General features: G+C 49.6%; 1 protein-coding gene and 1 non-coding gene across 5 annotated transcripts in view; one reads left to right on the top strand and one right to left on the bottom strand.

Annotated features, from left to right (window-relative positions):
- SLC13A3 (solute carrier family 13 member 3) overlaps nt 1-23,987 on the top strand; it is a 101,631-nt gene extending 77,644 nt beyond the window's left edge. For 3 of the 4 annotated variants that reach the window (XM_043883379.1, XM_043883380.1, XM_043883378.1), the window contains 8 exons: nt 930-1,055; nt 5,231-5,326; nt 6,215-6,319; nt 7,990-8,087; nt 12,196-12,308; nt 19,713-19,874; nt 20,973-21,110; nt 22,335-23,987. In XM_043883379.1, coding sequence (XP_043739314.1) covers nt 930-1,055; nt 5,231-5,326; nt 6,215-6,319; nt 7,990-8,087; nt 12,196-12,308; nt 19,713-19,874; nt 20,973-21,110; nt 22,335-22,511 — 1,015 coding nt within the window. In that variant the 3' untranslated portion in view covers nt 22,512-23,987. The remainder of the gene's footprint in view (nt 1-929; nt 1,056-5,230; nt 5,327-6,214; nt 6,320-7,989; nt 8,088-12,195; nt 12,309-19,712; nt 19,875-20,972; nt 21,111-22,334) is intronic. The other variant, XM_043883381.1, reaches the window with a different exon arrangement.
- Nucleotides 17,182-17,254, bottom strand: TRNAR-CCU. The gene has a single exon. It is a non-coding gene; the product is annotated as a tRNA-Arg (tRNA).
- Nucleotides 23,988-25,838: the final 1,851 nt, after the last annotated feature.

Raw genomic sequence — 25,838 nt, 5'->3', positions numbered from 1 at the left:
GGGCATGGGGGCCAGGCACTGGTCTTTTCCCTGTTGATTTCAGCCCCCACTGCAAACCTTTGGTGTCTTTTCGTCTCCATTCTTTGAGCAAGGCCTGTCTGTGAGACTGAAAACCAGAAGCCAAGATGGTTCTGCTTCAGATGTGGGGACCATCTGGGGTGACCTGTTCGTCTCCTTGGTTAGCAGGAAGTGCCAGCAAAGGGGCAGTTGGCTGGGAGGACAAAGCGGGGTGTTCGGTGTTAGTTCTTGCTGGAGGCTGTCCACAAGGATGGACAGGGAAGATGGGGGCTCTGGGGCCCTCAGGGGCTAGTCCTGAGTTGGGGGATGGGGGACATGGGAAGGCATTTGCTGTCAGAGGGTTTTCAGGCTGCCTATTTGCTCTGATGTGAGCAAGCCTTGAAAAGAGATTAGGGGGTAAATGCTGGAACTTTAAGTAAAAGTATCCAACATGAAGGATTTTGAGTATAGGGCATGCAAATTACATGCAAAACGTAGACAACGTTTAATTGCTTAAGCCTGGACCTTCTTGTTGGGAAGGAAGGTATTTGAAAGGAATGTGAGGTTTATATGAGGTTCTGATTTTCCAGCAGGGCACCTGGGGAGACCGGGAAATTGCTGCCCTGAGTGTTCACCTTGGTGTTTGCTCCCCAAATACATTGTATTGGTTTATTCTGATCACACCTGATATAGGAACTTTATATTGGGTTGGCCGAAAAGTTCGTTTGGGGTTTTTTTTCCAGACCATAAAAAATGGAATGAACTTTTTGGCCAACCCAGTATATTACTCAGAACATACAGGGGGTGGAATCGGAAGCCCTCCAGTCCCGCTGTGAGCCCCGAGCACACTCGCCTTAGTTTTCCTCTGTAGGTGTGCGCGCGTCCGCCCGTCCGCCTGCTGGTGGCCGGCTCTCACCTCCTCTTTCCTCCAGTTTCTTCCCACAGTGCGACGTGGTGAACTTCGGCTCCTGGTTCATCTTCGCCTTTCCTCTCATGCTCCTGTTCCTGTTGCTGGGCTGGCTCTGGATCTCCTTCCTCTATGGAGGGATAACCCTGAGGTACCCGGGCATTTAACTTGAGCTTTGCGGCAGACGGAGCCGGGCTGGAGTCCCAGCTTCCCGCTGCCTAGCGAGTGACCTTCCGAAGTCCTTCCAGTTTCCAGTCGGATGTGGTGCCGGTAGTCGTCCTGGCCTCCCAGGGAGTGGGGATTACAGGTGGGGTGGGATCTTGCCTGCTGAGCCCAGGCCCTGGGTGAATGTCACCCACCATCAATAATCACTAATCGTGCTGTTCCTTAAGTCAGGTCCGCACTCACACCGCAGGAGATGTGCAGTGTTTCTCATTTCACGGGGCCTCAGTACAGGAGGTAATTTGGGGCAGCCTGAGGACAAGGTATCAGATAACACTGACTCCGATAGTGAGAAAAATATTCCTTTATCAACGCGGCTTATGTTGGGGAGAAAGTCTCAGTAAGGTGGGGAAAAACTTTAACACCTCTCTAGCATTTCCAAATCATCCTTTTAAAAAAGGAGGAGCAAGCCTCAGGTCCAGAGACTTAAGCCAGCAGTGGTATCCAGCCAGATGTGATAATGTTGCTTTGCTTTCATGTCTTTATTTTTGTGGGTACTTTCTATGTATGACAAGTGATTCTTGTTTGCTATTTATGGGAGTGATAGAAAGCTTTCTATTTAAATATCTGCCTTTAGTTAAAATGCTAAATCTAGTTGGAGCCCATGGTACATGGACATAGGAACTTTTGTGAAGGGAGTTGTGAATATGTCAGTTCAGTTCAGTTCAGTTGCTCAGTCGTGTCCCGACTCTTTGCGACCCCATGGACTGCAGCACACCAGGCCTCCCTGTCCATCACTAATTCCCAGAGTTTACTCAAACTCATGTCCATTGAGTCGGTGATGCCATCCAACCATCTCATCCTCTGTCGTCCCCTTCTCCTCCTGCCTTCAATCTTTCCCAGCATCAGGTTTTTTTCAAATGAGTCAGCTCTTCGCATCAGGTGGCCAAAGTATTGGAGTTTCAGCTTCAGTATCAGTCCTTCCAATGAATATTCAGGACTGATTTCCTTTATGAATGTGTGGGTTTTGGGAAATACTAACATAGGAGCATACTAACTACAGCTCAGGGCTGGAGTAACAGGCATGTCATAAAGTCATTCTCTGACTCAGTCCCCTCACCTCTGTGGGTCTTAATTTTTCTCATCTGTAAAATGGGACCAGTAAGAGCTATTCTAGATCAAAGAGCTATGAAAACCCCTTGAGAATACAAGAGCTCTGACTGTGGTATTTCTTGACCCATCAGAGCAGAAATTTGGGGTTCAAAGCCCGGCTTAGCCCAGAGAAGCAAACCCAGACATTGGACTCAGATAAACCAGAGTTCACATCATGGTTCTGCGTGACCTCGAGCAACTCTGTCCCCTCTCTGAGGCTTTACCTCTTTAATTTTTTCATTAGTAGAGAGGGGATAAAAATGAAGCCTGGGGTCCCTGGGTGGCTCAGTGGAATACAGCTTCCCTGATAGCTCAGTTAGTAAAGAATCCGCCTGCAATGCAGGAGACCTGGGTTCGATCCCTGGGTTGGGAAGATCCCATGGAGAAGGGGAAGGCTACCCACTCCAGTATTCTGGCCTGGAGGATTCCATGGACTGTATAGTCCCTGGGGTTACAAAGAGTTGGACATGACTGAGCAACTTTCACTTTCAGTGGAAAAGAATCCACCTGCCAAGTAGGAGACATGGGTTTGGTCCCTGAGTTGGGAAGATCCCTGGAGATGGAACCAACTGACTGGAGACAACCCACTCCAGTGTTCTTGTCTGGGAAATCCTCATGGACAGAGGAGCCTGGTGGGCTGCAGTCCATGGGGTCGCAAAGAGTCAGACACGACTGAGCAACTAAGTACACATGTTCCCCCACTTACAATATATAAGGGACTTCTCTGGTGGTTCAGTGGTTAAGACCCTGTGCTCCTTTTTTTTTTCATTTATTTTTATTAGTTGGAGGCTAATTACTTTACAATATTGTAGTGGTTTTTGTCATACATTGACATGAATCAGCCATGGATTTACATGTATTCCCCATCCTGATCCCCCCTCCCACCTCCCTCTCCACTTGATTCCTCTGAGTCTTCCCAGTGCACCAGGCCCGAGCACTTGTCTCATGCATCCAGCCTGGGCTGGTGATCTGTTTCACCCTAGATAATATACATGTTTCGATGCTGTTCTCTCGAAACATCCCACCCTCGCCTTCTCCCACAGAGTCCAAAATTCTGTTCTGTACATCTGTGTCTCTTTTTCTGTTTTGCATATAAGGTTATCATTACCATCTTTCTAAATTCCATATATATGCGTTAGTATACTGTATTGGTCTTTATCTTTCTGGCTTACTTCACTCTGTATAATGGGCTCCAGTTTCATCCATCTCATTAGAACTGATTCAAATGAATTATTTTTAATGGCTGAGTAATATTCCATTGTGTATATGTACCACAGCTTCCTTATCCATTTGTCTGCTGATGGGCATCTAGGTTGCTTCCATGTCCTGGCTATTATAAATAGTGCTGTGATGAACATTAAAAAAAAAAAAAAAAGACCCTGTGCTCCCAATATGCAGGGCCTGGGTTCAGTACCAGATCAGGGAACTATGATCCTGCATGCTCTATGGTGTGGCCAAAAAAATAAATACAATATATGAGAGCATCTGTTTCCGTGCAGCAAGGTAGATTTTTGCCAATCTGATAAGAGAAAAATAATTTGCATTTACTTTAGGAGTAATTTTGAAGAACCTTTCATACTCAGGGATAAGATGAAAACTTTTCACATATTCATGGGAGACCGTGGTATTTCCTCTCCTGTGAATTGTTAAACTGTGTTTTATATCCTTTGTGCATTTAAAAACTTGATTGCTGGCCTTGGTTGTATTGATTTCTAGTATTCTCTCCATATTGAAAGATTAGTGCTTATTTTGAGTATAAGTTGCAATTTGTCCCCCTGATTTTTCACTTTGCTTATCATGCTTTATTCTGTGCAGAAACTTTTAGAAACATTTTATGAGGTGAAATTATCAATTTTTTCTCATGTGGCTTCTGAATTTTCAATTGCAGTTAGAAAGGTCTTCCTTCCCATTATAGGATATATGAAAGAACAGTCCCATGTTTTCTTCTAGTATTTTTGTATTTTTTCCATTTAAATCTTTTCATCTATTTGGAGCTTGTCCTTTAGGGTACAGTGTAAGGATGCAACTTTGGGGTACAGGTTTGGAGTCAGTATTTTTTTTGTTCCAGATAACTATCGAGTTGTCTCAATGCCTTTTCCTGACACACAAATGTTTTTCATTTTAATGAAGTCAATTTATTTTTGTTTGCTTGTGATTTTTGTGTCATATCTAAGAAATATGTGCCTAATCTGAGGCCATGAGAATTTTTCTCTATGTTTTCTTCTAAAAATTTTATATGTCTAGCTCTTCTTATATTTAGGTCTTTGAACCATTTTGAGTTAAATTTTGTATGTACCAAGAGGTAGGAGGTTCCACTTTCATCCTTTTGCATGTGGCTGTCCAGTTGTCTTGGGGCTTCCCAGGTGGCACAGTGATGAAGTATGCTTGCCTGGAGAATCCCTTGGACAGAGGAGCCTGGTGGGCTGTAGTCCACGGGGCCTCAAAAGAGTCAGACATGACCGAGCAACTGAGCATGGACACATGCATCCAGTCGTCTTAACACCGTTTGATGAAAGACTATTCTTTCCCCATTGAATGGTGTTGCTACTTTTATCAGAAATCAATTGACCAGAGAAGTGTGGGTTTATTTCTGGACGATCTGTTAGAGTCCATTGATCTGTACTCACAACATTGGCTGAATCGGTCATCTTTCCTACAACAAGCTGGGGCACCAACCTTATCATAGACTCAATCCCCATTTATGGTGGGGTCTATTTCTGGACTTTGTATTTTATTTCCTTGGTGTGTCTGGTTTATTCCTAAGTCTGTTTGACCCCAAAAAAAGATTTTAGCCTGGAAGCCAAATGATCAGATCCCCATTTTTAAAAGACCATCCAGGCTATAGGTGGGCAGAACAGATTTTAGAAAGGGAAAAAGAGGCAGGGTGACCACCCAGCAGGCTGTCACGGAGTCTCCAAAACAGAGGCAAAAAGGCCTGGCCAGATGGAGGTGGGTAGTGGAAGTGTTTTAGACTGCAATGGTCACTCCTAACTTTCCTGCTTTCTGTTTCAGGGGCTGGAGGAAGAAGAAATCTGAGCTCAGAACTGATGCAGAAAATAGGGCTCGAGACACGATTCGGGAGGAATTCCAGAGTCTGGGGCCCACCAAGTACGTGGCACAGGGATCCTTGCTTGGGGTGGGAAGAGAACTGGGCACTAGACTTTCAGGAGAGCTACCTCTTGGGGGTTGAGTCCAGAGGGAATTTCAGGACCAGTAGCCTGGGAGCCTGGAGACAGCGAGATGACTAACTCAGTCAGCCTCTTGCCCTGGCACCGGAGCCGATACCCCGAGGACCAGCAAACCTCTCAGGCTGGACTTGGAGTGGGGACGTGTCGCCTTCCTGCCTAATGCCCGCTTTCCCTCCTGGTTCATGGGATACCTGGCCCTGCCTCAGGTGGCTCCCAGGACCTCGTTTAGTGCATGTTAAATTGAAAATAACCAAGAGTCGGCAGGCCCACACACAAGGGCTGACTGTGCTACTAACTTCCTGGGTGGCCTTGGGCAGAGCACTAACCCTGTCTGGGCCCTGCTTCCTGGTCTGTGAAAGGGGCTCCCTGGGTAGATATTTACTCCAGCATCTGGGGAGCCTCTCTTCTGCCTCTGTCTGCCCCTCTGTCCACGTGCGTCCTTCTCGTATCTGCCCCATTCTGGATATGTGACTGTTCCTCTCTTGCCTGCCTCTCTGTTTTTCCGACTCTGTCTCACTTTCTTTCTCTCTCTGGAGTGTCCCTAGGACTCTGGGAATGATATGAAGAGTTTGCAGGGAGGCGGGCCCGATGCTCAGGAAGGATGCTGGGGGATCGTGGAAGCCCCAGGAAAGGAACCCCTTACACCCACCCCTCGCTCTCGGGACCACGAGGCGGTGAACTGCTGCTTCCGGCTCTCAGAGGCAGGGCCTGGGCCCAGTCACACCCGGCGGGCCGCCGCCCCAGGCCTTCCCTTGCAGCTCTCAGGCCAAAGGCCAAGGTCCCCGTGGTGTTCACATCTCTGTTGCAGGTTTGCCGAACAGGCCGTGTTCATCCTGTTCTGCGTGTTCGCCATCCTCCTTTTCTCCCGGGACCCGAAGTTCATCCCTGGCTGGGCCAGCCTCTTCACCCCTGGGTGAGACTCTGGGGACCCGTGGGATGGAGTCCAACGGGGGAGCCGCGGGGCTGGGCCGCCCGGAGCTGAGGAGGCAGGGCCGCTGGGGAGAGCCGGGCTAGGTTTCTGCCTCTCATCCCGGTGGTTATTACCAGTTCCTTCTTTTGCTCTCAAGAGAGCTTAGGTCTGGGTGATAAGACATCTGGGTTCTCGCGTGATAAGAGCTCTGCATTTGGAATCAGACAGAACTGGGTTCGAATGCCATTTCCGCCACTACAGACTGTGTAGCCCTGAGCACGTGGTTTGTTCATTCATTCGATTATTCATTCAGTCGATCAACTTTTACTGAGCACCTACTGGGCGCTCAGCTGCCCCACATGTGGGATCTTCCTGGACTGGGATAGAACACGTGTCCCCTGCAGGTGGATTCTTAACCACTGGACCACCAGGGAAGTCCCAAAAAACTTGCTTTTTTTTTTTCGTTTACAAGATATCGCAGTTGTATTTCCATGTCAAACATAATAGTTGATATTATTTTTTATCTTTTTTTAACAAGCAAGGGATACTTCATTATACATATATGATAATACACAATTTATTTAACCATGTCGCTACTAAAAATCCCCCCCCCTTTTTTTTGCTCTTATCAGTAATGAACATCCCGGTACATAATCTGTGTACAAGAGCCCAATTATTCCCTGAAGATAAATTCCTAGATCAAGGGGTATTCACACGTAAAGTTTTGAAACGTACTGCCAACTCCCCCTTCAGAAAGTTTATTTTCCCACCAATAGCCTGTGTTTCTCAACATCCCCATTAGATACTGTCACCCTTTTCACGTTTTACTTGTCTGTTAGCACATGTTTTCATCTGTGTTTCTCTAGTACATTGATACTGACCATCTTTCCCAGTTTCTTGGCCATTTGAATACCCTTCTCCCCAAATGTGTGGGCTGAAAGCGCTTTTGTTGGCACTTGGCTCTGTGCTTCACTGAACTCAGAGCCAGAAATATCTGAGTTCAAGGTCATCTCTTCTATGCACCGTGGTCTGGCCCTGAGCAAGCTGCTGCTGTTCTCTGAGCCTCAGATTCCTTATTTGAAAGGGAAGATACCTGCCCCCGAGGACTGTCTCTGGGACTTCGGTGGGCTTGATATCCCCACAGGACACGCTGTGGATTCTTGGAAGGTGGCGGTGAGGTTTTGAGGGGCTCTGCGGTGGCTCCATCTGGGCTCTGCCGGTGTGAGCTGCATCTCTGGGTTGCATCTTTGCCTGCTAAGCTGCTCACCCCAGGAGGAGTGCAAACAGGAGCTGAACAAATACACTCAGGGCTTCACAGGGGCCCTGGTTACAGTGATGCATAGGGGTTCCATAGACTCCAGCCTTCTGCGTCTCTCAAATTCTCCCCTCCTTGATCAAATCCCTCTTCCTAGGGTCCTTGAAGTGGGAGGATAAACATTGGTTTGACTCCAGCAGAGCCTAAACACCCCAGGGAGCTGTGGATAAAGAGCTTTCGCATCCACCGGCGGCTCGCATCCCTGCCGAGCGCAGTGCAGAACACAATCGGTGGCCTCCAACAGCGTCCCCTTCCCAGTGGGCCTAATTCCCTTCCACAAATCCTCATTTGCAAAGCTGCCAAACCTTGGCCTGCTGAGATGCCCAGGGTCACATGCTTTGGGGCCTTGTCCTTGTAGGTTTATTTCTGATGCTGTCACCGGTGTGTCCGTTGTCACCATCTTGTTCTTCTTCCCATCACAAAAGCCGTCCCTCAAGTGGTGGTTTGACTTTAAAGGTAAGGTGGGCAAGGCCGGGGCGCCGGTGGTCTGGAGCGTGGTGATCAGTGGCCTGAAGGCGGGGCCCTCCTGAAACTGACAGCCCCATTGTACAAACCGCACGATCCTGCCTCTTGGCTCTCCCTGTCTGAGCTTCGACCACGTCTGGGTACAGAGGTGCCAGAGGGCACAGTCCAGGGCAAGGGTTAGCAATTAGAGTCTCTGGGTCAAACCCAGCTGGCTGGCTGTTTCTGTACAGTCCCTGAACTCAGAATAATGGCTTTCACATTTTTTAAATGGTTGAAAAGAATAAAATATATATATATATATACATATATATATATATATATTTCTGACTTGTGAACATAACATGAAATTCAAATTTCAGTGTCCACAAATAAAATTTTTAATTTCTTGAAGAAGAAATTCATGGACATTTATTTTCTTTAGTCCTGTAAGTGCCTCTACAATAGCCTCGGCTCTACCCAGAAAAACTCTGGGCCCAAAGCAAGAGCCTCAGGAGCCAGAGATGGAAATCTCCTGCTGGGTTTTAAACGGATAGGAAGCAGGGGGACTGCGGCAAACCTAGACCCAGGTGTTCAACTTCAGCCTTAGAAAATCACTGAGCACCCAAACCAAAACATCTGTAGGCTGGCCTTCAGATTGCCAGATTATGACCCCACTGGGATTTTAGCTGGTGTCTGCAGAAGAAAGTGCCAACATCTGCTCCCGGTGACAGAGGCCGTGGCTGGCCCATCACCCTCCGAGGCTGTGGGATGAGCCCTGGGCCAGAGGTCAGGAAATAGGGGTTGTGATCTAACCATCTTCTATTGCTGGGGGAAGAAAAGTGTATTCCAACAGCAGCTCCAGTTTCCGGGAGGAGAGGTTTGTATGTGTGGAGTATAGTGTAAGGATGAGCCAGGAGCTCGTCTCCCAGAGACCCACAGGCACTTACTGTAGCAGAGGTGGACCTCAAGCCTTGGGGTCAGGTGGCTTAGACCGTGGGCTTTGAGGCTGTGCCACTGAACGGGATTCAGATGTTCTCTTCCTCCCTGCTTCTCTGTCTTGCTTCCAGCTGGCTTTCCTCACCACCCACTGCCTGTATCATTTCTTGGTCTGTTCAGAGTTTCTTGGTAGCTCACACAGTAAAGAACCTGCCTGCAGTTCAGGAGACCCAGGTTCGATCCCTGGGTCGGGAAGATCCCCTGGAGGAGGGCATGGCAACCCACTCCAGTATTCTTGCCTGGAGAATCCCATGGACAGAGGAACCTGGCCGGCTACAGTCCATGGGGTCCCAAAGAGTTGGTCACGGCTGATTGTCTAACACTTTCACTTTTTTAAACTTTTTTTTTTTCCAGAGTTTTTCCTGTTTCTGAGCTTTGGCATCTGTGTAACTTCTACTTCATTAGCGTTCCTGCCTAATGCTAGCTTCTGTTCCCTGGCAGAGTGGTCCCCCTCAGAACACCCACCCCCTCACAGTACCTACTCCCACTGCTCCTCCTACTTCCTGCCTCTGGTTTCTGTCCCTCGAAGCATCGAGTCCCACGCACTTTCTGCTACTCTCCTAAAGCGCTGACTCTAGTACTCAACACCCATGCCTTCCACGCAGCCTTAGAGAGTGGTCCGTCAGTTCTCATGGAGAGAAAGTGACTTGATCAAGGTCACACCGCCAGTTAAAAAGAGACGGGAGGTGGACCTCAGACATCCAAGCCAAACTTGATTTTCTTCATCTTACACACTGTCTCCCATTCCTCTGCGGGTCTGAGTGGCGCTTGCAGCCCCCTTTATGATCGCTCCTCAAGTACTGAGGCTTTGCCTACTGGGTGCTGTGTGTGGGTGATGATGAAGAGGGGAAGGAAGGCGAGGAGGAGGCTGCTGTGGATGACGTTGTTGAGGTGGAGAAAGAGGGGATGTGATGGAGATGTGGGTGATGATGATCGCTTCCACTTCCTCTCTGCCCAGCAGGCTCTTCCTCCAGATATCTGAGTGGCTCACTCCGTCACTCTCTTCAGACTCTGTCCTAAGGTCACCTCCCCAAAGAAGCCTTCCCTGACTACACCATCTAGAAAAGCACTCCTCCTTTGCACTCTCAGTCTCTTTCCTATATTTTCTTTTTAATTTTTTCATAGCGCATAAAATTTCCCAACATGATACATTTATTGATTTATCGCCTGCCTCACTTATTGGGATGTAAGTTTTCCAACAGGAAGGGTTTTTCCCTGTTTTGGCCACTTCCATATCCTCAGGGGCTAGGGTAGGTCCCCAATATACTCTTGCTAATTAAATGACCACAGACTCGCTCCGGCCACACCCCATGCTGAGTCCGTTGCACACACGGCCCATGTCATTGTCCGAACTTGTTGCTCCCTTTTGCAGACCTTTGAAGCTCAGAGAGGTAGAGGCACTTGGCTCAAGTCACACAGCTGAATGGCAGAGCCAGGACTGAATTCTAGTTTAACCTCAAAGTCTGTTCCTTCAGCTCCTGCTCTAGACAGCAGAGAGTATAAGGTAGAGCCAGAAGTGAGAAATTCAGTCAGAGGCTGCATTTATAAGAAACAGTGCCAAGGGCATGGTTGGGTGGGAAGATAATAAAGGCAGTAACAGCTGACTTCACCATATGGTGAGCAGTTTTATAAACTCTCACCACTTAACTCACTTAACCTCATTATCTTAACTCACTTAAACTCATCCTCAGGGCCTCCCCCCTCTGCTTGTACAACCCTTACCTTCTAGGTGGGTCACTTTTTCAGCCCTTGGCTGCCTCTTTAGTGAACTACTATTTTATCACCTAAAGGCCAAGGGCTGGGCCACCTGCCTCTTCCAGTTCTGGGCTTACTCATACTTGGGTTTGGCCCACGAATCCGCTGGCAGTGTGTGACATCAGAACCACGTGTATACACCCGTGGGCTGCGTGCATCTCCTACGTGCTAAGTCACTTCAGTCATGTCCAACTCTTTGCGACCCCATGGACTGTTTAGCAGAGGGGCTTTATTAAGTAGCTTTGGATTGTCTTTGTTATCCAGTTAGAAACTTTTGTTTTAGAGAACCAAGCTATAAAATTTTGAAAAACACCAAAAAGGGGAAACAAAAATATCAAAGAACGTTTAACCAGGGACTGTCCTGGCAGCGGGGGAACCTTGAATGGGCCAGACCCATCCTCCTCCAGGAAGACTGCTGGCAGCCTGGAGTGAGAAGGCCCGGTTCCAGGGAACTTGCTCGGTGCCAGACACGGGGCTCCGTGTGTTGTATATATCATCTGACACGTGTTTACGGAGTGACTTCCAGGTGCCAGGCAGCTGTGAACTGAACTGAAGTGTCCCTCCGCCCACGGCTCCATCACTGCCTCATCAGTGCCCACAAGGACCTACCAGCTTCCATTATTGGGTCAGGGGTCAGCTAAGGAGATGGGGGCTCTGAGAGGCAAGGTCATGTTCCGGGGACCCGCAGTGAACCAGGGTCCAGGAGGACGCTCTCAGTGCAGGGATGACAAACTACCGCCCCTGGGCCAATCCGGCTGCCACCCGCTTTGTAAATAGAATTTCGGGGAAACGCCGCCCCGTCCACGTGAGTCTGCTCTCTCTGTGGCTGCTTCCATGCTTCCGCGGTAGCCTGACCGCAACAGAGACCTGCAGAGCCTGGATTAGTGGCCTCTCCAGCCCTTTTCAGCAGACGTTCGCCAGCCCCTTGTTCTATCCACTGCAGACATCCCTGCTTTTGAAGAAATACAGTCGTCTCATAACTCCATGGACCAGACATTCCCTCGGTGTCTACTCTCCTGAATTTCCTCCCTCTTTTTTCCTCCTCTCTGTACACGTTCAGTTACAAAGGGGACCTTCTCTTCCGTAAACGAGGGTGAAAATAGGAACTGAAAGGATGTTCTGCATGTGAACTGCACAATCCCAGAAGATTCTGAGTAGAGCAAATGCCCTGTCATGATGCTTGTGGCTTTTTTCCCGGAAACTCCCAAATCGGATGCTGAAGCCAGATTGTGGCTTCCTGGAGACCCCCACATGTCCCCTCCTCCGGCTGAGGGTCCTGAGAGTGTGCTGGGTCCCTTCCCTGCCCGGGGTAGGGGGGTGGGTGGAACTGGGTATCCCCTCCCAGGCTGAGTGTCCTCTCTCCGCCCAGCTCCCAACACAGAGACAGTGCCCCTGCTGACGTGGAAGCGGGCTCAGGACACAGTGCCCTGGAACATCATCCTTCTCCTGGGAGGGGGCTTCGCCATGGCCAAAGGCTGCGAGGTAAGAGGGGAGGTGGCAGGCAGCTCGGGGCGGTGAGCGCCCATCCTGGGGCAGCTGCAAGCGGGGGGCTGAGCGAGCCCCACCGGCCGCGCAGATGCCCCACCTCCCACGTGGGGGTGATCACAGCTCCGTGCCCTGCCTGGTGCTGCCCAGAGAGAGAGGAAAACGGTGCAGTGTGGAACCCCAGGAGCTGGCAGTGGGCATTATCTAGTACTGCTAGTACTAATATCATGACCCGAGGGTTAGGGTTAGCGCTCGCCCTAGCAGGCTGACCCTGCAACAGGCACTGTTCAACGCGCTCTACACATATTAGTGTATTTAAACCTGCCAGCAAGCCTATGAGGTAGATGCCACCGTTATCCCCATTCTGTAGATCAGGAAACTGAGGCACAGAGAGGTAAAGTAACTTGCCTAAGGCCACACAGCTGTGTCCTCAGGATTACAGGCCAGGTAGTTTGGCTGTAAAGCCCAGGTATTATGAATATTAACTACTTGGTGTTACTATTAATGCGGTTCTAAAGGGCTCTGTGAGCACAGAGGCAGAGCCAGCACTAGACTGAGGTGAGCGAGGCAGTGACAGAGAAGAATCTTGGGAGAAACACGTTCTCAGCACAGCTCAGTGGAGGTGCAGCCTCAGTGTCCAACAGGTGGTAACTAGTAGCTCATGAAATCTCCACATTGACCCTCAGGGCTAGGGAATATTTTTATCCCCATTTTACAGGTAGGAAAACTGAGGCCTGGAGAAATTAAGCAGCTCTCTTAATGTCATGCAGTTGCCCTCTGCTTAGGCGCTGAGGTTTGAACTTCAGTCCATCTGATTTGAGTCCAGCCTCTTAACGCTCACTCTTGAGAACTTCCCAAGTGCCAGGCACCTCGGGAAGCACTACGCAAATATTGACTCCGCTAATCTTCAAAGGCAGCGCTGAAGCAGATGTTGTGGTCATCCTCCTTTCAAAGATGAAACAGAGGCAACTCAAGGCTGAGTAAGTTGCCGACGTTTGTGCAGCCAGAAGCCAGCAGAGTGGTATTTGAACCCACAACTCATGAAGCTGGGCCCTACCCTACCCCCAGATTTCAAAACACAGCCAGTTAAGGGTCAATCGGAAATTAAGGTAAAAGAAAGCTGAAATTACTTCTCAGCTTGTTTACTTTTTAAAATTCAGGATTTTCAAAATATCATTTATTTATTTTTATTTGGCTGTGCTGGGTCTTTTTTAAGTCATTCAGTCATGTCTGACTCTTTGCGACCCCATGGACTGTAGCCTACCAGGCTCCTCTGTCCATTGGATTTTTCCAGGCAAAGGTACTGGAGTGGATTGCTGTTTCCTTCTCCAGGGGATATTCCTGACCCAGGAATTGAACTTGGGTCTCCCGAATTGCAGGCAGACGCTTTACCATCTGAGCCACCAGTCTTAGCTGTGTCACGAAGGATCTTCCATGGCAGCACACCAGTTCTCTAATCGTGGCACAAGGCCTCCAGAGCTCACAGTGGGCAGAGCTGGGATTTGAACTTGTTGGACTCTTCTCACTATTGCCTCTTGCTTGGGACATATCAGGGAAGGCTTCCAGGAGGAAGTGGCATGTTAGCCAGGTCTTAGGAGGCCGTGCAGGGCAAAGGTGGAAAGTGTGGGCGGTGGACCCAGGCCTTCTGGGTTGGAGTTGGTCCTCCACCTCTGAGCTGTGTGCCTCCCTTTCCTAGTCTGTAAAATGGGCACAGTAATGGTGCCCATTGCGCAGAGCTGTTTCAATTACTAAGTGGATTGGAAAGGCAGAGGTTCTTGCCCTGAGCAACTCAGTGGAAACAGTGCCATTTAACAAGATGGCATGGTCCTCACCTCACCCTGAGCCTGACCCGCACCCCAGAGGTTTCTCTGAGCTCGGAGTGGAGGACAAAGCCCAGCTCACAGTGGGGGCTGGGCTGCAGGACCGCTGAGCATGCTGGAGAGGCCAGTCTGGCTCCCGGCCCAGCCTTGGGCAGCCGGCCGGGGTTTCTGTGCAACAAAGACTGTGTGTGACAGCGGCCCCCACCCCAGCCCCTGCCTGTACCATCACCGCCCCAGGCGGCCTGTCCCAGGAGGGGCCAGAGTGCTCGTGGCATGTCCTATTTCCCAGCCCCTGACTAGTGCCCTCGCTGGGTCAGCGCCGGGCCTCCCGGGGCTTGGAGGCCCTCAGACCAGGCCCACAGTGAGCTTGGATGTGTAGACACCCACCTGCTGGTTCTGAGGGGCTGGAAGCAGACCCCAGTGCTTGCGCTGAGGTTGAGTAACTTGCATAAATCTGCTTGATGTTCACACCAGTTTCCTCCTGCTGCAGAACTGTCCATGACTCCCGCGTGTAGTTAGACTCTAGTCTGAAGGCTTGCCTGGACCTCCAGAGAATAGCCCCCACCCATCACCCCAATATTAGCTCTTATCTCTGTGCCCTTGGGGCTCCTCTCCAGTCCCACTGGCCTGCTCCTCAGCTACACTAAACTCATTTGCACCCCCAGGACCTTTGCATCTGCTTCCTCTCTCTGCCGAATGCTCTTCCCTGAGATCTCTGAGTCCTTACCCTCAGGTCTCGGCTTCAAGATCACATCCTCAGAGAAGCCCTCTCTGGCACCATATCTAAGGTAGCCTGCCCCCACACAGCCCGCCTGTCTCTCTTATCACCCTGATTACTTGCTGTAGCCGCATCTACCCCTCGGGTCGTGGGTGTCCCCGGTGGCTCGGTGGTAAAGGATCTGGCTTCCAGTGCAGGAGGCGCAGGTTCAACCCTGGGTTGGGAAGACACCATCCCTCCCCAACCCTGGCCCCAGAGAAGGAAATGGCAACCCACACCAGTATTCTTGCCTGGGAAATCCCACTGACAGTGGGGCCTGGCAAACTACAGTTCATGGGGGTCACAGAAGAGTCGGACACGACTTAGCAACTAAACAGCAAACAGCTACCACGCCCCTCAGGAAATTCTGTTCATTTGTTTATTGGTGTCCATGAGGGCAAGGACCATATCTGTCTTCTCCATCGCTCTTCTGGGCATCTAGAAAAGTCCTGGTACCTAACATGCTCGCTCAGTAAGTATTTGTTGGACATGACCTGTAAAATGGGATGTTCTGAGGACTGATGACATGAAGGATGGCAAGTACCTGGCAGGGGGCTGATGCAGAGGGCTCACCACTTTTCTTGTTATTATAGTTTTACTGTCTCATGAATTAAACATTGGTCTAATTCTGGCACCTTTATGTACATCTCGTTTAATCTCTATCCGCAACAAACTTATCTACAAATATATTCAGGTGATACAAGTTGGTATTAAATCAGGGTGGAACAGACCCTATAGGCAAGTAGAAACGTGTATTCTCCTGAATCCCTCATTTTCTTCTGGAGAGTTATTATTATTGCTGTTCTTACTGTTCTTATCATTTTATTGAAGAGGTAGCATTATGAAGTAAGAGCCAGATTCTGAGCACAAAATTCCAAACCCATTTCACTTATTTGAGCAATATCACAACCTTTGTGCCTCGGTTTCTTCAACCATAAAATATAGAAAACTGTACTGCTTCATCCCTGCCAGATGGCACAGTGGTAAAGAATCTGCCTACCAATGTGGGAGATGCAGAAGACACAGGTTTGTTCCCTGGAGGAGGGCATGGCAACCCACTCCAGTATTCTTGCCTGGAGAATCCCATGGACAGAAGAGGCTGGAGGGCTACAGTCCATGGGGTCACAAAGAATTGGAACAACTGGGCACACACTCACCCACATCACCACTCCTTCGTGGACTTGTTCTGAAAATTAATAAGTTAATGTTAGCAAAGAACTGAGGAGAGCTCTCAGCATGGAATAAACACTGTATTAAGTGTTTGTTAAATAAGTAATAGTAAGCCCTGTTTGGTATTTATTATATATAGGAATTGTTTTTACCTGTACTTTGAAGACACCAGGGAACAGAGACGTTCATTAATTTGCCTGATGCCACACAGCTTGTAAGCAGTACAGTGGTTTGGACGCTCATGTATGCGCATGAAGTCTTTTCTTCTTTTCCTTTAATCAAGTTCACTGGCTCTCCACTTAAGAATTCTATTTTTTTACTATCAGTCTTTTGTAAAATAATTATTTTATTACTTTATTTATTTATCTAATTTGGCTGCACTGGGTTTTAGTTGTGGCATGCAGGACCTTTAGTTGCATCTTAACTGCAGGACCAGCAGGGAAGTCCCTACCCGAGAATTCTTATGTAGAGTTGTGCACACACAGCTGAGCCTACTGTCTTTTATGAGGCCTTTAAAGAGATTTTTCAAGGGTTTTCTATGGAGATTTCAACCTGAAACATTTCACTTCTACCATAACACCCTCCTTTAAGATCTGATCCTTCTGTATATCAGCGAGATCAGGAAGAAAGGACCTCATGGAAGTGAGAAAGGAGGAGAAAGAGGGGTCACCGTCCTGCCAGCGCCGCCTTCCCCTCTCATCCTGCGTCAGTGGCCTCAGGCACCTCTTGGCATCCCTGGGGGCTGTAAGGAACGGTTTGACAAGCGCTACTCAAGGCAGTTTCTTGAGTGTCCCACCACCGCTGGCATCTCGTGACTTGATGCCACTAATGGCCAATGACATGTTGTGGGCACTCACCTGGCACCCAAGCACTTTTCTAAGTGCTTTAGAGATTAGTTCCTTTTCTCCCAACCATAACCCCCTAAAGTGAAAGTGAAAGTCGCTCTGTTGTGTCCAACACTTTGTGACCCCATAGACTTCTCCAGGCCAGAATACTGGAGTGGGTAGCCTGTCCCTTCTCCAGGGGATCTTCCCAACCCAGGAATCAAACCCAGGTCTCCCGCATTGCAGGCGGATTCTTTACCAACTGAGCCACAAGGGAAGCCCAAACGTTGGAGAGCAGCTGCCCAACGTGGGTCTCGAACCCACAACGCTGGGATTAGGAGTCCCACGCTCTACCAGCTGAACTAGCCGGGCAGTTCTGTAACCCCCGAGGACAAGCACTATTGCATCTCAGTTTACAGATAAGGAACCGAGGCACAGAAAGGTTAAGTTACTTGCAGAGGAAGACACAGCCGGAATGGATGAAGGCGGGGGGGGGGGGGGGGGGGGGGACAAGCCTAATCTGCTTCCAAAGCCCTTTGTCCTCACCCCCTGGGCATGCCCCTCTGCCCTCGTGAGTCCCTGGGAAAACCTGTGGCTGTGTTTCCATGGAAACAGAGCTTCTGATTCCTAAGGGAACAGGAAAGGGCAGGTGAAGCCCCCTGAGTCCCCCCGAGAGCAGCTGGGGGGTCTCCTCTCTCGCGAAGCTGCCAGACCTCCCTCCGGCTACGGAACGGAGCCAAGGCCCCGAGTGGCCGGGGGGAGGTTGGCTGGGAGCCTGGCACCCAGAGGCCCGGCTACAGGGAAGCTCTTGGCTCCTCATTCATCTAAGTCATTAATATTCCCTCTCTCCAGCCCTTCTCCATTTAATTACATACACTGCCACCAGTCTCTCTGCCAGAGCCGTGGCCTCTGAGAAAAACTAGTGGCCCCATTTTCCCCTGCAGAGTTCCTTGCGCCATAGGAGGGGCCGGGGTCTGGACTCTGCCATGCACTATAATTTCCAGGTTATCAAACAGTGCGGATGTGGAAGAAGAACCTTACTTTTTATAAGGTCTCTTCTAGAGAAAACTATCTTTAAGCATTCATTATTCATTCCTTGAAGGTAACTTTTAAGTCATGGCGTCAAATAAAATAATTTATTTGTGTCAAAACAGTATACTGTTCTAGAATCCACTATGAAAGCTTAGTTTCTAAGCTTTGTCAGCAAAGCTGTCTAAATTTGTCAGCAAATTTTCTATTCAACACAAAAGAAATGCATACATGTTCTCTGATAAGCCGAAGTGTGTTAGTACCAAAAGATATTGCACTGATAACAGGGCTGTGGTAGACATACACTTGGCCAAATATTAGGGGTCTAACCCAACCCTGGCCTTGATCCACTCCTAAGCCTACAACTGCTTTATCTTTGTCAAGAAAACGACCTACAGGTGGCGCCCCTGTAGCCTTATTGGTATATTGCCGCGTAGCACCACCAGGGGGCAGCATCGAGCACAATTTTACACCCGTTTTCCGCTTTGGGGACTTAACGAAGGTGCATTGGATTCTGGGTTATTAAGGATAGGATACATTTGAAGCCTGTAGGGCAGAAGCGGGAGAGTATCATTATTAAATACCCGCAAGTAGAGTAATTCCTGGAGAAGTCAGCAGAGAGAGAGCTTGGAGAGAATTCTGCAGCATTGATGGCGGGTGGAGTCTGGAGTCAGAAAGGGGACAATCGACCTTGTCTTGACTGCCCTGGAGAGCTGTGGTCAGCTCTGGGCACTGCTGTTCATTAAGAGGCGCAGTGACAGTCTGGTGTGTCCACTGGAAAGTACGTGGTGACAGGGCGCTTTGCAGTTAGTATACTGACTCCCCGGCCCTGAGTGCAAAATACATCTTAAGTCAGTATTTTGGGGACACTGAGCAAGTCACAAAAACTTCACCAAGTTAGGATTCCTTTTCTGTAACACGGGAAGGAATGTTTACTTTGCTGAATGGTTAGTGATTCTTATGCTAATGAATAATAATACAAATAATAATGCAGTGTTTGTGCACCATCATTGTAATAATCATCATAAATGTCTTTATTGTTGGTAATCCTATTCATTGTAGCTGGCCTTCACTGGTGGCTCGGTGGTAAAGAATGTGCCTGCGATGCAGGAGACATGGGTTCAGTCCCTGAGTTGGGGAGATCCCCTGGAGAAGGAAATGGCAACCCGCTCCAGTTTTCTTGCCTGGAGAATCCCATGGACAGAGGAGCCTGGTGGGCTACAGTCTAGGGTTGCAAAGAGTCAGACATGACTTAGCAGCTGAGCACTCACACATTCATTGTGTTGTATTTGACCTCTAGCTGATGCATGTTTTCTATTATATATGATATATATATCATATATATTATATATTTAATATATACTGATACATAATAATTATACATTTAATAATGAATATTTTATATAAATATGTTAATATTTTTGGAAGTGATAGCTATCATTGGAGGGATGAGAAGATTTAACATGGAAGATCCAGTGCCCCTCTCCCACTCAAGTTAGGGCTACCCGAACCAACCGAACTATCGGGAAAACCGCATGGATTATTTGAAGGACCCAGGGGTGTGGGCCCTGGGCCTGTGGAGTATGGAGTAGAGAGCAGCTCAGGAAGCAGAGAGGCTGATTGAATATGTGACCTTGGGCAGGTGACCTACCCTCTCTGAACCTCAGTCAACCTGTATGTGAAAGAGTGTAGTTGTCATCGCTGTAGCCAATCCTAACCACTTCCACCTGGCCCAGGCTCGGGGGTGGCAGCCGGCGGTGGGCTGGGTGTGAGGAGGTGCTCTTGCTTCCTCCCTCCGCAGGAGTCGGGGCTGTCGGCGTGGATCGGCGGGCAGCTGCACCCCCTGGAGAACGTGCCCCCGGTGCTGGCCGTGCTGCTCATCACTGTGGTGGTCGCCTTCTTCACTGAGTTTGCCAGCAACACGGCCACGATCATCATCTTTCTGCCCGTCCTGGCGGAGCTGGTGAGGGTCCTGACAGGGTCCTGGGATGGGAGGGCAACATCTCTCCCCAACACAGGCTCACCAGTCTCGTCCTTGATCCTGGGAGCTCCACGGGGGGCCACAATTGTCATCATTCTTGTCCAAAATGCATAAAAGTGTCAGAACCATGATTTTTTAAAAATACTGTCTTTTTTTTTCTCTAAGAAATGCATAAACAGTAAATATTTTCAAAGCACACCAGAGGGCCTCCTTTGGGAAAAGCAACCCGTGGTGACATAAAGAGTTTTCTAGGAAAATAGAAATGACCAAATATGGACTAAAAAGAAGTGGAAAATCTGAGTAGACCGATAACCATAGCAGAAATTCTAACGGGAGGCAAAGTTCTAACTTCCCTTTAAAGCCGGGTTTCTCAGCACTATGGACATTTGGGGCTAGAGAATTCTGTTATGTGAAGCTCTCTGCATTGTAGGATGTTTAGCAGCATCCCTGCTCTCTACCTACTTGTTTGGACCATTTGAGAAGGACCAGGCAGAGGGCATGAGATTTTAGAATTGTGATTCTCAATGTGTGGTCCCAGCACATTTTCAAAATTCTCAAAATGTGGACCAGCACGTCAGCCTCACCTGGGATCTTGTCAGAAATGCAAATTCTTGCTGCCACCGCCGCCCCCCTCCCCAACAAACCCCACACATGCTGACCCAGCAGCTCTGCAAGAGGTGGGGCCACCAGCCCTGCAGGTGACTCTGTTGGAGAGGGAGTGTTCTAGAATAATTTCCCCTGCCCGTCCTCCCTGATAAACCTGCACGTGGCCTTGGAACATTGCTAACCCAGGAACGTTCTCTCTTGTCTCCCTCTGTATGGTTCACTTCTTGTCTGTGTCTCTCCTTCGGCCTGTGTGTCTGTATTCCTGGCTGCATTTCGCTCCGTGTGTCTTTAAATTCATCATCTCGTTTGTTTCTCTTGTTCCCTATCACTCCGCGCATCCCTGTCCATACATCTCTGGCTCTTTTCCTGTCTCTCCATCTGTCGCCGTGTCCCTCGCTTTCCTCCTGTCTCCACCTCCCGTGTGGTTTCTCTGTCTTTCTCTGTTTGGGTCTCGCCCCTGACTGCCGGGCCCAGGCCATCCGTCTGCGGGTCCACCCCCTGTATTTGATGATCCCTGGCACTGTCGGCTGCTCCTACGCCTTCATGCTCCCAGTCTCCACGCCCCCCAACTCAATCGCCTTCGCCTCCGGACACTTGCTGGTCAAAGACATGGTGAGTCCAGGCGTGTTCTAGCAGAGGCCCTGAGAGGTGGGTGGACCAGGGGTGGGCAAGGTATCAAGGCAGGACTCCCGCTCTCCCCTGCCCCCCAATTCCTGAATAGGTCATTCTGAGTGGGACCAGAATTGATACTTCTAGCAAGCACTCTGGGATGATTGCTTAGGCGATTTCAGGAAGCGCTGACTCAGTCACTGCTTTCCAAAGCTTGCCTCAGAGACAAGGACCTTCCCCTTTCTCTGGGCACAGCCTGTTTTCTGACTTGTTTGGCCAAGCGCTCTGGGCCCAGCAGCATCTCTAGGGGAGACGGAGCAGCAACCACACCAGGGATGTGGGGGTGCACCTCGGTCCCGGGTCACCTGGACAGGAGACAGAAGCCGAGGACAGTTGCGGGGGGCGCAGAATCCCAGCTTTTAGCAAGGCTCTCCTCCAACCTGAGCCTCTTCCTCGGCCTGCTTCCTACCGCCCTTCCGCCTCCACTGGCTGCCTGAGATGATTGCACCATGGAGTTCAGGGACTGCAGGCCCTAAACTGGTGCGGCAGACAAGCGGGATCTGCTCAGTTGGTTCCCAGCTGATGTAGGGTCTCCAGGCACAGAGACCCCAGCAGGACAAAGGGAGAGAAAATGAGAGTGAGAGGCAGGAAGAGCTGACAGCAGAGAGGCAGCAGGGACCCGGGAAGACAGACATTCATTCATTCGTTGGCTCATTCACTGTACAAGTGTTTGCTGAGCACATTCTTTGTTCCAGGGGCCAGGGTGGTGCAGGGTAGGGGAGACACAGGCCTGCCTCCAAGGAGACAGGAAATGCAAAGCTGGGGGATGTTTAATGATCAAAGCAGGTTGTTTTCAAGTTACGTGATGCTGGGTGAGCCAACTGCTCTGAGCCTCGTTTTCCTCTTCTATAAAATGGGAATGATAATAAGAACAACCCTAGAAGGGTTGCTTTCAGGGTAAATGACATAGCTCTATGACAACCGCATGGCACAGCGTCTGGCAGCTAGAAACCACTCAACGAAAGGGGACATTTTCAGCTCCTTGAGGGTCAGCCTAGGGCGTGTAAAGATGGAAGCCTATTGGGTATCAACCGTCCTGGGTTTGTGTTCCCCCTCCATCTCTCCCCAGCTGTGACATCTTGGGTGAAAGACTTCCTGACTCTCAGGTTCCCCATCTGTATAATGGGCCTCGAGTAGAACCCTCCCTCACCCTGGGCTCCCTTGCAGGTGCGGACGGGACTCCTGATGAACCTGATGGGCGTCCTGCTGCTCAGCTTGGCCATGAATACTTGGGCACAGACCATCTTCCAGCTGGGCACCTTCCCAGACTGGGCCGACATCCACTTAAGCAACGTCACAGCACTGCCATCCAGCTTGGTTAACGGCACATATCGGACCCTCTGAGCCCCCCTCAGGAACTCTCTTCGGGCTGGGCCCTCCCAGAGCATTTCGCCATCCTCTGCTGCTGGGACCCCACAGGCTGATCAAGCAGTTCTTCTCTGTGATCCAGTACACAGCAAGCAAGGGTGACTTCCAGTGGTCCACTTGGGTCCACAGTCTCGTTATCTAGGATACCTTCTTGTCTCCCACACAGTTCAGGGAGCTGCTTCCTCCCAGTTCTGCTGCCTGAGAAACAAGCTCCTTTATCTCTGAGTTGACCTGTGGTTAGGATGCAAGAAAGCCCAGTTTCAGCAACAGTAAGCCAATCCGGAGTGGCGTCTGTCTTGAACAGCTAGCATCCCTCACTGATGATGCAAGGTGACCATCTGGAGAGAGCATCCTGCCTTTAGGGGTCACCTTCCTTCAAGAGGCCGGGGATGCCGTGTCCCAGTCCAGCTGTTCCAGCTGTTCCCCAGCTGGTGTGTGCTCTGCTTGGTGGGGGCCCTTTCTGTACCAGTTGTTGGAATATCGCCTCTGCTCATACCCAGAAGCCAGGGTTATTTTCAGTCCCTGGAGACAGGGGGAGGGACAGATGACCCCTGAAGACATGGAGACTGCACAGAGCATCTCTGCTGTTTCTCTGGGCTCCCGAGCACACAAGGGGAGTTCTAGACCTTTCTACCCAAGCTTTTTCGGATTTTCCTGATTAGTCTGAATCAGTGTGGCCACAGTTCCAGGGTCAGGCCAAGTGTGGCCCATGGCTCCTCCAGCCAGGCGCCTCCCACACGGGCCTTCCTGGCTGCCGGCTTCTTCTTGTTCCCGGAGCCGCTCTTTGCCTCCCCGCCCCCATCCCAGATGGTAAGCATGTGTGATTAGCAAGGGCCACATTTTCCAGGGGAGAGAGAAAAGTCAAAAGAGAAATCAAGGCCTTGTAAAATGTCCAGTGTCTTAGGCAGGGAAACCCCATAATCCTCTTCTACAGACAAGGATAGCATCCCCTGAGCTGGGGGCTGGTGGGGCCTGTGCTGAATGTGCTGTGATGTGCTCCTTCCATGTTTCAAGAGGGAGCATCTCAGCTTTCCCCAGCCCCGGGAACAGTGCAGTTTGGACACCCGACAGGCGCTCAGGAAGTGTCTGTGCAATCAGCGGCCAGGCGTGAGCCCAGAAAGCTCACGGCCCCCCCTTCCTACTCCTCCGGGGGATGTGGTTCCCCAAGCAACTCAGCTGGGGAGCCGCGCCCCGGGGACTACACTTGTTCTTGGAACAGTACGTGTGAGTCATGGGAGCGGCAGGGAGAAGAGGCTCCCGTTCTTCCTATTGGGGGGGTTCTTCAGGATTTAGTCACAGTTACAGACCACCGGGATTGGGGGGTGCCCTCCCATAGGAAGGGGTAGGGGAGAAGTTCATTCACAGAGAAACCCAAGGGGCTTATCACCAGATGAATCATGATTTCAAATACTTCTGATCGAAAATGCTGTAAAATAAAGAATGTTAATCAACCCTGGGCCTGGAAATCATTTGCCTTGGTGGCCATAAAAGAGCTGCAAAGCCCCACATTCTGGAACTTGGGGTTTCACAGCAGAATTGATCTCATGTCCTTACTGCTCTCCTTTCTCCACTCCACTCCAACCACACACTCCAGCGCTCCTGCCTCAGGGCCTTTGCACGTGCTGTTTCCATTGCCTAGAACACTTTGCTCCCAAATATATGCCTGTTTCCTCACTTTATTCAGGTCTCTGCTCAAATGTCACCTCGCCAGAGAAGCTTTCTTGACCATCAGGTCTAAATATCACCTCATTACTTTTTATCCCCTTATGCTGCTATAGTTTTCTTAGTATTTAGTCAGGATGCTATATTATTTATTTTCTTGTTTATTAATTTTCTCACCCTCTAGAATATAAACCTATGAGAATGGAAACTTTCTTTTGTTCAGTGCTGTAAGTCCAGTACTTAGAACAGTTTCTGGCACATAGTAGGTGCTCAGTAAATATTTGATAAATAAATCTATGCTAGAAATTATGACAAAACAATCTCACTCTTTAATCCAGGGTTATTTGGCTTATTTTTATATTCATTTATTCTTCCATTTATTCATCCAACAGTATTAATTTAGAAACTATTTCATGTTAGTTCAGTGTCCCCAGCCACATAGCTCTTAGCCCAGGAGACAGAGAGTAGACAGGTAAACAAATAATGTGACTCTGGGTCATAATATGGGCTAAGAAGAAAATGAACTGGCCAGTGTGATAAACCTACTCTGAGGCTATGTTAGCTGGGGTGGTCAGGGAGGACTTCTCTGAGGAGGCGGCACTGGACTAAGGCCAGTAGGAGTCAGCCATGTGCTCACGTACTGCGGGAGGAAGGGGGATAGCAGGGGTGGTACAGAGTCATTAGAAATATACCAGTAACTCGTCTGTAACACACAAGAAACACCCAGAAGTCAAAAGAGACAAAAACAAAGCACTTAATTACCTGTGGTTACATAACAAATCAGCCCAAAGTTCAGGGCCTAAAAAGGCAACATATTTCTGCATTTAGTCAGAGTTCAGCAGGTATGGTTTTATCTCTGCTGTACATGGTGTGGGTGGGGCCACTCATCTGCGGGTTTTGCTGGAGCTGGAATGTCCACGGTGGCTTTGGACACCCCAAGGGTCATGTGGCTTCTCAGGAGTTCAGCCTGGGCTGTTGTACATGACAGTGGACTTCTCAGAAGGCAAAAGCAGAAGCCACAAGGCCCCTTAAGGCCTGGGCTTGGGAGTCCAAAACATCGTTAGATCAAGGCAGGTCACAGGGTTAGCCTGGTTCAACGGGAGGGAAATAACTTTGCTCCTTGATGGGAGGCGTGTCACCCACAAACAGGGGAGAAGGTGACTGACCACCAGTTTTGGAAGCCTTCCATCCTGGCACTCGAGAGAAAACGGAGTGAAAGATAGAAATATGCCATTCTGAAAAGGGGTGTGAAAGTGGCCAGCAGGTGTCTAAAGAGATGCTCAAGTCGCTTGTAATCAGATATGTGCGAGTTAAACCACAATGCACCCATCAGACTAGTAAAAACTAGAGTAGACAGTGAGTGATGGCGAAATGGGAAGACGCAGAAACCCTCGTGTTCTGTTGGCAAGACAGTGAACGGTCATTGTTGTCCTGGCAAGCACCTTGGCAGTAATCAGGAAGATCCACTATCGGCATTCCCTGTGGCCCATCCTATTCTTGGGCTTATATCCCAGCAAAACTACCCCCTGCATCCCTGAAGAGACAATATAGGAGGATATTCATGCCAGTGTTGTTTGAGGTGCCAAGGAGCTGGAGGCCATCACTGGAGAATGGGGGGTTATTTCACACTGTGGAAACATG

This window comes from Cervus elaphus, chromosome 23 (genome assembly GCF_910594005.1).
Source record: "Cervus elaphus chromosome 23, mCerEla1.1, whole genome shotgun sequence".
NCBI classification, from domain to species: Eukaryota; Metazoa; Chordata; class Mammalia; order Artiodactyla; family Cervidae; genus Cervus; species Cervus elaphus.
The sequence above is the reverse complement of the archived record's forward strand: the minus strand, read 5'-3'. Positions and strand labels throughout refer to the sequence as shown.